At 35.0% G+C, this 14,236-nt stretch overlaps 1 protein-coding gene across 7 annotated transcripts in view; it reads right to left on the bottom strand.

Moving 5' to 3' along the window:
* The window catches only part of DPY19L3 (dpy-19 like C-mannosyltransferase 3), a 35,046-nt gene that overhangs the window by 4,118 nt on the left and 16,692 nt on the right, over positions 1 to 14,236 (bottom strand). For 6 of the 7 annotated variants that reach the window (XM_080552289.1, XM_080552293.1, XM_080552291.1 and 3 more), the window contains 5 exons: positions 12,725 to 12,841; positions 12,232 to 12,343; positions 11,640 to 11,696; positions 7,101 to 7,183; positions 620 to 752 (listed from right to left, as the gene is read on the bottom strand). In XM_080552289.1, coding sequence (XP_080408415.1) covers positions 620 to 752; positions 7,101 to 7,183; positions 11,640 to 11,696; positions 12,232 to 12,343; positions 12,725 to 12,841 — 502 coding nt within the window. The other variant, XM_080552295.1, reaches the window with a different exon arrangement.

Below are 14,236 nucleotides of genomic sequence, written 5' to 3'. Positions count from 1 at the left end.
AAATAAACACCAACAAAACCAACAACCCATCTTTATTCAGTATCCATTTACAGTCTCTACAAGATGGTATGCATACTATGATGCACAATAGTGTTGCTGCTGGCTATGAAACTGAGAGATACTGCTGCTGTTTTCAGAAAGGCCTTGGTAGATGCCTGTAAAACTTTCAGAAATGACTAAATTACAGGTAAGGATTGCTCTACACAGTCTCCCTGTGTAGAGTTTCTCAAGGTAGTTTCTATATAAAATATTATGTGCTGTTATGTCTGGGAACTCAAGGGACTATCAGGCAAATCAGAAAGTGCTCCATGTGAGTCTAACAGCCCGACTGGGCAGCAGGATCTGTAAATGCCAACAGTACCTAACAGTTTGTTCAGAACTAGCCATCTAGTTCAGTTATTCAGACATACACCAGCTGTCAGAAGTGACTTAGCAGATGCCCAAAGCACTGAGTTTCACAGATGAAATTATATTCTGGAACTGCATCTGAAAATCAGTTAGAGCAATGCATAAAGCACGTGATGTCACTTGCACTATGCCATTAGAGATTGTATGTGTTTTCCTGAACGGAGCCAGTGACATGAATAGGAATTAGCTTAAGCAATTGCAATACTCTTACCTGTTTTGTTCTCTCTCTCAGATGTTTATCCTCATAATGGGGATGATTAGTTAACGTCCGTCCAGTGCACAGTTTGACTCCTGCTAATAGCTGCATGCTTCCAGCAAACACTGCTGTGTTTGGAGTGTTTGACCTAAACAAATGTTGATAAGTCTGAGGAAGTCTCTGTGGGGGTATTTTTGCATCACTTGTTATAGATCCAATGGAATGAAAAAACATTTTTCGGTCTTCATTATTCAGGGAACAAACTGTTAAGCAACCATCATTTTTCTCAAATATGAGGCCTTAAATTCCAATATTTCCTTTAATGATGTACTCTTAAAAGTGTACAATAAATCACATACTCTGGAAATAAATACATACTCTGGAACTGTAAATAACAAATGCATTATGAGGAAATTTAGGGAAAACATGATCCTGAAAATGTTAACTAATTCCATATTTCATATGTTTCTTGGGCTCACAGAACCTTTCAATATTCATAAATTTCTACATCCTAATTATTTAAAAAATTCAGGAAACTTATTGTGACTTACATTTGTATGTGATGCAATGTATTCTACGTACAACAGATAATCTGAATGCAAAAACTTGTTCCTGGTATTCATATGGAATGAAAATTTTGCCGTGTCACACACATCAATCTTCCTATTCCAGCAATTGTGGGAGAGAAATTATGAGGAAAGTCACCCTCGCTGCAAAAAGCATGGTTCCTGTTGGAGGATCAGGGGGATGCAGTGTGGGGGAAGAGGCCAGACAGAAATACTATGGATTATTGATACAGTGATCTCATCTGAAAATCAAAACCAATGCCTAGAATTGTCACTTAAGTAAGTCCTGGTGTTCTGGGATTGTTTAAACACCTCCCCAAGAAAGCACTGTTTTGTCCATACTCCCCCAACAAGTTTAGAACCTGAAATATATTAAGACACAGTAGAAGAAAAGAAGTGTTAAACATGCCAGGCAAGAGAGGCTACTATAATTTAAGGCTAATAAAAGTGGTGATAGTATGCCAATTGCTTAACTGGTTTCTAGCTCTTAGTGGGCATATAACTAAGGGATGTTCTAGGAAGAGATTAAAACAACAGAAAGAAGCATATACTAAGCCAATTAATTTTAAATTGAGGGAACATGAATAGATACCTAAAATCCAAATGCATGCACGCATGGCACCTATGATAGTCAAACAGGTGTGACACTTCAGGGTGTGCTTAGGGAGCCTTTTGAAATTGCAGCTACAAACTCAGTCATCTTTAAGCTCAATGACAGGCTTGAAAATGTTGAAACAAGTATTAGCTTTTACTATTCCTTTGCAAGAGATTATGCTTATAAATGAATTAATAACTACAAACCCTTCCTACAAATTCTTGCATTGCTATATTGATCTCATCTGGGACAGGCAGAGATGGTACTTTTAATATGATAGTTTAACTTTACTGATTTACTAGTTCTTCAGTAGCTTCACTTGGAATTCTGCGAATATTTTATCTCCTTTAAAATTTCTTTTACTTAAAACATTGAAAATCATTAAGTGTCATGAAGTAAATGTTTTATTAAAATAAATTAATTCATCTTAGAATATTATGAACATGTAATGGTACTGACAGGCTGTCAGCTAGGATTCATCCTTGCATCTGCAAGAAAGTACAGTTCTTTAGACTAAGCTGAAAACACGTGGACTAGGTTCACATGGGAATTTCAGAGAGCTTAAGACACCTAAATAGAAAATGATGATTCTGAATGCTTTCAATATGTCTGTGTTACTGTGGGAAGTCTGTTTCAGTTCCAGATTAGTTCAAGTTTTATAGATCAGCAATACTTATCTCCTGACTTGGCCTCATCCAGGCAATTTGGCACCTGTGATTCCTGAAGTGCCCAAGAGCAAACTTGCAGAATCAAGCTTTTCTTAAAAAAAACAAACTCACAAGCAAACAAAAACAGCCTACAGCCTCTGTTCTTACAAAAGAAATCTTCAGGAGATGGCGACGGTTTCCTTTTGTCATTACTCACTGGTTAAAACGCTTGTCCAAAATGTAGAAGATGCACAAGGTTCAATTCCCCTGTTCCTAAAAGTAATTCCTCTTGCCCAGGAGGGGGTGAAATACAGTTCAGTGCATTCTTTATTTTTTGGGCATTAAGAGCTTTGACCATTTTCCCTCCTGCTATACTTTAAAAGCAATACAATGATCTTCTCTTGCTTTCCAAAAAATTGGCTTACAGGCCTTGGTCCTGGATGGAACTGGGAACAAGGTATTCCAGGTGAAGTTAGATGTTTCCCCAAGACTTAGATTTACGTATCTGAAGCCCTACAAGTACCACTGCCCATATTTTACCCAGGCCAGCTCAGACAGTTCCCAGGCCAACAACCACTGTGACCTTCATGTGATTCTAATCTCTAGTTATTATCTTAAAGAACTTTAACTGGCAGCTGCTACTGAGCTTTCATCTTCTGAAACAACCACTAGAGGGGGACGTGACAATTAACTAATATTTTTCAGGTACAGGATAATTTCTGCATTTCATGCAAGCATCCTTCTCTAATACTTCTACCTACGTCAGTCACTAACTGCTGTGGACTGTATCCAAGGCAGCTAATGTGCTTCAAACCACTGAATGACACTTCTCTATTATAGAAAAATGAAGCAATTTTTACAAATGTCTGAAGAAATGATGTATAAAATGAAAGGATAATTTGTTTTCATAGCTTTCCGCCAAGCTCCATACCACACTGCCAAACCTGCAAACGATTTATTCTGTATGAAATGTCACTAAATAATGACAAGGACTTACAGGTCAAACTGATTTACATTATGTAATTTAAATGTCATTCCAAGCAGACTTAATGGCATTTTGAACAAATAATCTCATTTATTTTTGAAGCTCTAAGCCTTCAACAAGTTAATTACAGCTCAACTAATGCATAAACTAACCACTACAGTATAACGTGTGAAGGTTTTCTTTATCTAAATTTAAGAATGTAGAGAATTATGTAAATACTAAAGAATAACTCATTAAAAAGAAAAGGGCTTCACGGGAATTACAGGTCTATGCTCAACTTGCACAGATTCTAAAAGTTGTAGTAATTCTTTCTGTTACTAAGCTGCTACAGAATTATTGCAAGTTTGTTTTAAGGAAGCCCTAACGAAGTGGCAAATGTTGTAATCACAGATTGTATCATTAGAAAGAAAAATAGCTATTTCTATTTACTGAAAGTCCTCCGGAGTTAAACTCAGTAGTCAGCTTTCAAAGGTATAAAATCAGGTAAATCTCAAATTATTCCTTTCTTAGCACTTGGATGTGAGATGAATAAACAAAGCAAAGGGACTTGAGAAAAGGAAATTCTGAAAAGGACTTCTCAAACGTGCCACTCCAGAATCTTCTTTTTCTTGAAAACAAGGTCTTTTTAATTGCAGAACGTTCTACTAAAATATAGCAGAAACTGGTAGGTAGTAAAGCATATGCAATGAGACTATCACGGTTTTCCCCCTCCTCTCGTTTGGAAAGATAGAAAATAACAGAAAATGACAGCCACAAAGAAAGAGCAACAAGACGCATTTTTGTTAGTTCCAGCCTCAATTTCTTGCATGCACATATTGTTCACATAAAGGAGTGCACCTACACTGGTGGGATAAACATCGTTCTCAGGCACTACCAAGTTCGTGCTTGAATTTTACAGGCAAATCAGAGTCAATAGCAAAGGATAAGCCCAAGAATTTCAGGAAAGAGTAATTTAAACAAGTGTAATATTGCCCTTAAAGTCTGGAATATGTGTTGATTTCAGTATGATTACCCTTGAAAATCAGTCATGTTGGTAAGAGTGAAGAGTTAAAATTTATACCTGGCTTGAAATTAAAATATAGCCATTAATACAAATTACTGGATAAAAGAACTCCTATCAAAACATGGGCATGCCATTTTTGTAACCTTAGCTGCACTTTCAAAATCTGGGGGGGGTCTCCACTAAAATAAAATTTGCCTGATTGACCCCCATGTCTGAATCAAATCCATTTGACACACAACTATGCTCTGCCAAATCTTAGTCTCAGTTAACTTCCCCACTATTTTGGCTGTTGTCTGAAATTTCTTAAATTAACAACAAAACCAAAAAAAAAAACCAAACAAAAAAAACCTTTTCTATGATTTTTATTAACTGTTGATAAAATATTCTACAATTCTAGACAGCTTTCCCCCTTAAAGGCAGAAGACATTGCTTCTTAAACACTTACCAGAAGAAAACAGAGTAGGGAAGTTCACGCTACTGATTTGCTCATTCTACTGATATTCTTCCCCATCTCACAAATGAGCATGTTGTTCCTGTTGTCTTAGGGAGAAAGACCAAAACTAAGAATTTTAATATACCTCCCATCTGGGAACAATGCTATGAACTATCCCTGTGTTACTGGTAGGACCCCTTTTTGACCTCTCTTTTTTTTTTTCTTTACTAACTAGAAAAATGAGGTGGAGGGTAGGAAACAACAAGACTGGGATATGCCAAAAATTGTGCTCTAGAATAGATGCAGTCCGATACTATGCAGGCACTTTATTTTAAAGATATAAACCAGTATATCTTCCTGAAAACGTTATGCTAATGTTAGTAAGGGAAGGAGTTAATACATCTGAGACCCTTCATAGTGGACAGACTAATAGTTGGCTATGATTCAGACTATATATCTGTATATTTGGCCAAGTTAATATGCATTTAGATCTAAGCAGATCAAGAGATGTGGAGAGACTGCAACACAGATGAGTTATTCATAATTCAATGCTATATGTGACAAATTAGAGCACCTTATGCTGAGTTTTAGTAATGAATGATTAGTTCCTGATACCAACCTTGCCAGATCATTAATTGTAGCAGTTATCAAGTGTCAGTATCATAAAATACTTTTCTTACGCATCGAAACTTAAGAAAATCAGTCCCACTTTTAGAAACTTACCATTATTTTTTGTTGGCTTGTATTTAATGCACTAATAATTAACTCTTTGTATGAATAATATGTCTAAACAAAATAAATTCCAAATAGAAAATTTACCTCTAATTGTCTGTCATAACATGAAAAGAGGACAAGCACCGGTTTAGCATTTTCAGCACTAAGAACATATGAAAAAATATTCTCATTGGATCAAGTCAAATCCAGTTCATGACTGGGAGTAACTCCACATGCATATTTTATGTATAAATCCATATATATAACTCCATATATTGTACACAGGAGACCTGAACTATCAGACATTTACCATCATTTAATAAAACAGTAGTGCTAAATTGAACTGGCTGGTAAACATTAGTCACAAAAATGTGTCAATATGGCTGCAGAGATTCTAAATGATGGAAAAAACATGGCCTGCTTTCAAAATAAGTCAGGGAAGGCTTGTAATGCATTTTACTTCTAAATTACTCCTTCTAGTTTATGGATTAAAAATACAAGATTATGGAGTACAAATATGCTGCTATGGGTAGAATGGTCTGGGTGAGTGGCTTCCCTGAAATTCACTGCATATGAAAACACGACAGAGGGTTCCAAGGTAATACTAGGTCAGTGCTAAATGTAGTATTTCTAGAATAGAAACTGATTTTGAAAAATAAATAAAATGCTCCAAATAAATAAAAATCCCAGGAATATCTCTATATTAACCTGAGCTTAACCTGAAAGATTTTAGTGGTTAACTGTGTGTTAATGGAATATATCTCTTAAATTCACAGTCCTCCAGAAATGTCCTATTTGGCCCTTTTTATCAGATCTTCTACTTGTAGCGTTCTATTTTCATCAAAAAAGTACTTTCCTATGCTTTGTGAGAAAGCAGAAGTGATGAGGTGGGGCTGAAATGATTCTCACACTCCTGAAACAGATTTTGTACCTGTGTTTAGCCTTGTCAAGTTCAATTACAAATATTTTGTTTACAGTTTGGAACATATGCTAGGATTCATTCTATTAAGTAATTCTACTATTTTAAAGGTCAAGAAACATACTGTAGGGTACAGATTTCCTGGCCCTACAACTGTACATAACAGTTTTTTACTATTATAAACATTCTATTTTTTTCTTAAAGAAAAAGAAAAGGGCGTGGGAATGGGTGGAGGACTGGGAAATCAAAAGAAAATTGTTTCAATACAAAGAAGTACTAATGTAAATAGGTAGACATAATATGATGGAAGAAGCTTGACACCCCCAAAATGACTCTTTCAGTTGGGAAAACTGTGCTTATGGGAGCAAATGGCATCAACTGCTTTCCTGGCACACATGCAATACAGTAGCATGATACTGAACCAGAAAAAAAGCAGGCTGGGGGTACTTTGTATATTGTTGTCCTCCACAGTCGTTAATATGCTAACCTCTAAATACCCCATTCATCTGCAACTATCTCTGTGGGTCACCAGAGATCACTGATGACCTGTGACAAATAAAACAGAGGACTATAACTAAGAACATTAGATTTACATAAATAGCATTTAACTTAAATAGAGAAAAAATCCTCTTACTTAATCCAGTTCATCAGCTCCACAGTGTCTGGGTCATAGAATTCTCTCAGCTCTGACAGTTCATCCATTATTCCTGGCCAGAACTACAATGAAAAGAAAATAAACTGAAGACAGAATGAACAAAACAACTTCTGGATGTTGAATTATTTCCTCTCAGTTGGTAATTGATCTTGTCCAGCTCATTGATTGCAAGAGTTAAGCATATCTACCCTTCTTATGAAGGATATGTGACTGTCATTACAACATAAACACATAGTTTCAAAGTTATAGATACGCAGCTCTTGCTAGATGACCAAAAGGAACTTAATAACCTGTTGTGGTGAGCTTCAGGAGCTTTTCTCAGAGCTCTGGAAAACTCTCACTGGAGCGGGTGGTTCTGGTGAGAGGTTTTCAAAACTCTGTTATAGTTTAAGATCAGTTTATATCTTAATACTTGTGGGAAACCACAAGTTGTCACCAAATGTGATTGTTGTGCATTGTATCTGCTTTACACAAGCCATTTCCTTTCCCTGGACTATAGAATGAATGGTAATATTTTAAGTTATTTCTTGACAGGGCAAGCTTTAAGAAAAAGATCAAGAAAAAGAGTCATCATATAACAGTTCAGTGCACGACAGACAAGCCATTAAATAATGTCAATGATTATAGGAGAAGGAAAGGCACCAAAATGTGACATTAACGTTAGAAAAGCAACTTACAACTAAATGCAAAGAGGTAGGAGATGTGTATCAGAAGTTAAAATCATTACATGTGCTAAGGATGCCTTTAATGGCATTTCAGAAGTTTGAATTAAGAGAACCACTAAAGGAAAAAAGGAGAGTATTAATGGATGGTGACTTCCCATCTGGGGAAAACATTTCAAAACTTACTGAAGACAGTACATAAATCAAAGTTGGAGGAAGGAAATGGGAAGGACTGAAACGGATTTTTGAAAGCTGACCAAAAAAAGAAACAACCAACCCACCAAACTAACAGAACAGAGATTTATTTGAAGAGTGTCTTGTTCAAGCTAGAGAATATTCAAGAGCAAAAGGGAGCAATTAAGAAACACAATGACAGTGTTAATGACTGATAGTTTTACATCTGTCTTTACTACAGAGGACATTGTGGTGAAACCTATTCCAGACCTGCTTGCTTAGATAATAAGGATTGCTGGCTTGCAAAGTCACTGGAAAAAAGTGTAAGAAAAACCTCTTGATGATCTAAAAAAACATAAATCATCCAATTTAGATAATTTTCATCCAAGAGTTCATGAGGAATTTGAATGTGATGCTGCTGAGCTACTTAGCAAAAATATGCATTCTTTTACTACAAGTGTAACTATGTAGGAGGGCTGGGGAGCAGGAGATATAATTGGGTCATCTAAGACACTTATTAGCTTAACTGTCTATTTGATACATTTGTTAAAGTAATACTGACTGGTAGATTGAGAAACGTCTAAAAGACAGTTGTGGCAGAATCATGGCCTTAGTAGTGTTTTGGAAAGTACTGCAGTGTTATATTTCTGCTCTTCTGAAGATCTCCCAAGAGACTGGTAAATAAATTAAGCAGTTGTAAAATGAGACTTTAGAGTCTAATAACAGAACAAAAATTCCTCTCTTCACTGCTGAACTATCCCAGGTAGCCAAATGTTTTGAAAGCTTGGAATGCCAATTGCCTGGAGTCCCTTCAGACTGGAGACAGAAGGAAAAGGACTCTGCTTTGAGTTTAGATTATGTTGCGAACCTGCCATGCAATGGATATACACCTTGAGGATATACACTGGGCAATTTAAACTCAATGCTTGCAATAAGAACTCAGGAATTTTTAAAAGCTCGTAGGTGTCCCCACATAAAATCTTTTAATTCTATCTAGAAAGCCTAGAATTTAAATAATTATCCCAGCCATAAATGTGGAGGTGCTGAACAGATCACTGAGGTTCCTAGCAGTTCAGCACTTTTCAAATACAAGGCTAGTAATTTTGAATTCAAAAAGTTTAAGTATTAATTATTTGGCCTCTAAGTGTAAAGCAGAAACTACCACATTATAAATATATACTGTTGGCCTAAGAATGAAAAATAACAATCTTCTTAGGAACTGAATTAAATATTATGAATAAAAATAAACATATTTTCTTTTGTCATTTCTTCTTCAGACTTTCACGTTCACAAACTTTAGGTGTAAAGGATAAATACATACAGTACATACAAGGAGCTCTTCAGCCAAAGACAGCTCAGATCATTAGTATATGTTGAGCTATGAGCTCAAACAAATGTATGTATACCTTTGGAGCAAAAGGACTTGGCCGTGATAAAGATAAAAATGCAGTTTAAGAAACTTTATGAATTAATAGTTTAGTAGCAAAGCAAAATCAAGATTATTTGCCAGAAACAGTAACTGCAAACTTGCTGAAGCTCAGGAACCAATTTCCAGTACCAACAATTTATTTAGGAATGACTGACATGCAAACAATTTGATGGGTATTCTGTATTGAGAAAAATGCAGTGGACACTGATACAACCAAAATCTATCTATAAAAAAATATGAAGTGAAATATGGAGAATATTTAGTACTGCATTATATCCACGTGTTTATCTGTGACACAGCTAAAGAATGCACAGAGATACTACAGTACGTTTACATGAAACCTGAAAGACAGTTAGCATTTTAGCTGAATCTGTATCCAAATAAATTATTGTTCAAGTGATGTATTTAGGACTCTGGTAACCGCAAGCCTCAAAAGAAGCTTTCATTAGCTTATTTCATTAGCTTATTCAGGATTAGGTTAATAATCCCATAAAACTCCTATTTTGAGAAATGGCACTGAAGGGCTCTTCTGACAAATGTATGCGTAACAGGTAATGTAGTACAAATTTACAGACACTACTAGCACAAGAAAACTAGCTATGATGGCCAATTAAACTTTGTGGTGAATATGTAGGACACTTGTACATCTGAGCAGTTACTGTGCATGAACAGATTAATTCTTAACTGGGAAGGAGAAAGATGAGTAAGTCTCTTATCAAAAACTCCTTGCTCCGTCAGTTTTCATGTAAAGGTTCTGTAAGAATAATAAATAAATACTTTCTCAAAGAACTGATGGATAGTTTCTGGATCTCTCTCTCTCTAAGAATTTTTATTCTAATCATTGACAGGGAATCTAGTGACAAGTTTTACCTGTCAGCTAGGCTTCTTTCCTGAAAGCTCACTATTATTGCTTTGTGGAAAAAAAAACACGAACAAACAAACAAATATATCCATTCATCTGTACTTGCAAGAATTGACTTTTGAAAGACAAAAATACCAGGTTGATGTATATTTTTATTCCCACTGAGCACTTCTAAAAATTGTATTTTTAATGTCAATAAAAATGATTTCCTATATTTAGAAGAAACACAAAAAATAAGGCTCATCAGGCAGACTGACCACAACTACAACTGATCTAAAGCATATGAAAATCATTTATTTTTGTTGACTTTAGAATTGAATCTGACAGATTCAGGAACTTTGTATCTGCTCATGGAGAGTATGAGGAAAAGTATTTCTAGCTGATCTGTCACATTAAACCATTAGATTGTTATGCTCTTAGCATCATCCGTGTCAAAAGAAATGGCATTATTTTGATTATTTTCAGAGATGATAGAAAGGGAAAAGATGATAGAAAACCTCCTCCTCAGCTAGCACACCAATGAAAAAAATCCTAAAAAATCCTCTAGCAGAGCAACAGGAAAATTTAAGTAGAATTCATCAGTGTAACTTTGCTAAATAAACTTTTTTTTTTTTTACTTTTTGTTTCACTGTATTAAAGTGGAGGAGCAAAGAACATACTTCTGGAGTGAACTCTTAGCAACTTTCTTAACTGTTACGCTTTACTACTACCTTTTTAACTTTAGTAATGCACGTTCACCTGGAGTTTTTCTGAAGGTAATTATTTAACAGAAATAGTCTCATCTCATACTAGGTCTTGCAGAAAAAATCTCTGCAACCAAGTGGCTTCTGATTTTTTTTTCTTTGCAAATGCAGATTAAAAGGATGGTATGCCCATTAATTTAATGATATAATTCTCACTGCTGTGACAGACTAATAAATTTGTAAAAGTTATTATTTTAGCCTATTATTTATGCTTTTTCGGTCTGTTCTGTATTTTAAAAATGTCAGAGGAGGCACTACAGTAGAGAATGTTTTGATTATTTCTACTCCTACAATGCATCATCACTCAATATAACAATCTGCATCTTATCTGCACACTATCTGCAACTTAGTTAAAATCAAAACAGACAAATTTCCAGAAAGTAAGGCATATAAATCATACCTTCTAACTTATGCATATAATTAGACAAACATTTGTATCTATGAACAATCCTTTGGATAAAATGAGTAATCCTTTAAATGTAGTATCTTATGAATAAAGATATATGCACTTCAGGCAAATCTATCATAATTTTTAAAATTCAGCTACAACTTTCTATGCAATTATGTACAGACAACATCTCCTTAGTAAAAAATGAAAATCGAATGCAATTAAAAAATGCCAAAACACTGAGAGAGAAAAATACTTACCTTATACGAAATGTACAGCAATGTAATTATTGGTATGGAATATTTAATCACTTGTGTCTAAAAGAAATCACAAAAGAAAAGGTTATTCTGATGATACATCTTTTCTATGCTTTTCAATATATTGATATATGACATGCTTATGTGGTAGAATTTACACATTTTGAATTTTAAGTTCATATTCTCATTTTGTTTTAAAGTAAAGCCCTTATTATACATCTACCACAAAGTGAGGGATTTATATCTGATTAATCAATCTTCTACCAAGGTAAAACACCGTATTGTTGAGTTTAACAGACTGTAAAGTTCTCTTCAGACTGCTGATGATTTCTTAGTATGGTGACTAAGACTTTTTTAAATAAAATTGTAGTTATTTTTCACAGCTACATCAATATTGCCATCTAGTGTATTCAAATGGAATTGTTTAATATATAAAATACTGGAAAATGTATTTTACTTGATAAGCTTATACAAATACACTTCAGAAATAACTAGTTTAAGAGGACTACAAACAATATTTGTAGTTTTGAGTCTTGATTGACTTAGCTATGAAGCAAAAATTAACTTCATGAAATCCAGTAAGTATAGTGCCAACCCGCTGTGATGTGTAGAGATGAACACATTTCAGGATTAGTCGCCATACTTCTGTACTACACAGGCCAAAAGATGCAAATACACACATGTGGGACGTCCACAGGTACTTCATTCTGAAAGAATGCACACAAATTTTTTGCTTATCATCTGGAACTCTGCTAAGCTGTACTGATGACAGCAGTTATATTACAGACATTTTGAACACAGTGTTCATGGACTTTCAAGTCTCTGAAATAACTTAATGAAAGATCAACATTACACTTTGCTATGTGCTCTTGAATATGTATCTGCTCCCCAAATTCCAAACAATATTTTTTGGCAGAATTTGGGGAAATGTCTCAGTCAAGAGGAAGTTGATACACCAGGGAGAGCAAAGAAGATTCATGGCCCTATCAGTTCATGGTCAGCATTTTACACTCTTACTAAAATATATTGTCTACAAAAACCTTTAGAATAATAATAATAACAACAACAATAACAACAAAAAAATGTACCTCATTGTGCTTAATGCCAGACACCCAAAAAGAACTGTGTGAATTAAGTTGTAAGCAGCATCAGGCTTCAGTATTATTGTGTATTCTTCTGCTTTTTCCTGAACTTGATTTGAACCACTGATTAAACACAAGAAACAAAGTGTTATATTAAGTTCTGTTACACACCTCATATAGTAGTTGGCAGTATTTCAAAAAAGCACATTTAAGCCTGATTCCAAAGAGCAATACTGCTACTATCAGCCCAAAATCTTATATTACATCTACGATATAATTAAGCCTGATAGCACCAACTTGATAGAGCAACAGGTATCTATTTTCATGTCTGCTTTTCTGCATGTGTAGTGGGTTTAAATAAGTTGTTTGAGAATGAGACACAATTGCTTACAGAAAGGTATACTTGAACAACTTGGTCTATTGCTTGAAGCAGCTACTCTCACAGGACTCACAAGGCTTTTGATGACAGTAAAAAACTTTACTATGTTTTGTGGGGGTTTTCCTGTTTGTTTTTGGGTGGGGGGGTAGTTGACATAACTGGGTCAGTATTAAAAACTGCAGTAAAGTCTTGGATTACATTAAAGGTTACAGAAATAAATAGCTGTAGTCTTTTGTTAGTTTTTAAAAATTGACTACTGCAATTAGTTTCAAGATGTCATCTGAATGCCACCAAAATGCCTCGTAGACAACTGACTTCACAATCACCATATCATAGTTTTAGAATCATTATGTGTCAGACCCTCTCTCACTCCCCTTTGCCCTCCACACCTTTTTCTTATTTTCCATAAAGCCTACAATGATTGATATTAGTAATACAACACTCCTTGATTTTTGGTTAATCAGGTTTTCTATCATCCCTTCTAACTTTTGCCCACATTATAAATGTAAAACTGAGTAGTCTGTAATTAACCATTTACTTAAAAAAATATATTTAAATTAGTATTTAGTACTAATTTTCTTCTACTGTTCTGTAAATTCCTCCAAATCCTACACCTTAGCTACAGGAACTAATCAAAATTATCTGGTGGCAGGTGATGGACAGTTCCAGTCTACCATTCTTGCCACCTCTTTACACAGATTGCAACAGTTCAGGTAAGAGTATGTTAGTTCCTATCTGGGCAGCTTGAGGATACCCACCAGGGAAATCTTTGAGTACCTTGCACAGGGTAAATGAGATGAACTATAGAAACTAACATTGTCTTGTATATTAAAAAAAAAAAAAAGCACACCTTCTCTGCCCCTTCACCAGAAAAAAAAAAAAAGCCTAACCATCGAACAACTCTGCATATACTGTAGAACTTCAACAGCAAACAAAAGAACTAGGAAGAATCTTGCGAAGATTATTTCTTTGTTCAGTCCTGTTATGCTGATTTTATTTTTAGCTTTAATAGGAAATCACTTATTCTGCCTGATCTCTATGCAGTACATCCTATTGTTTCCTTAGCACATGTGGAAAGTCATACTGTATGCTGCTGCATTCAAGTGTCAGTTCCTTAGCCTGCTGAAGAAGAGAAAACT

Source organism: Anser brachyrhynchus (genome assembly GCF_964034855.1).
Source record: "Anser brachyrhynchus genome assembly, chromosome: 12".
NCBI lineage: Eukaryota > Metazoa > Chordata > Aves > Anseriformes > Anatidae > Anser > Anser brachyrhynchus.
The sequence above is the reverse complement of the archived record's forward strand: the minus strand, read 5'-3'. Positions and strand labels throughout refer to the sequence as shown.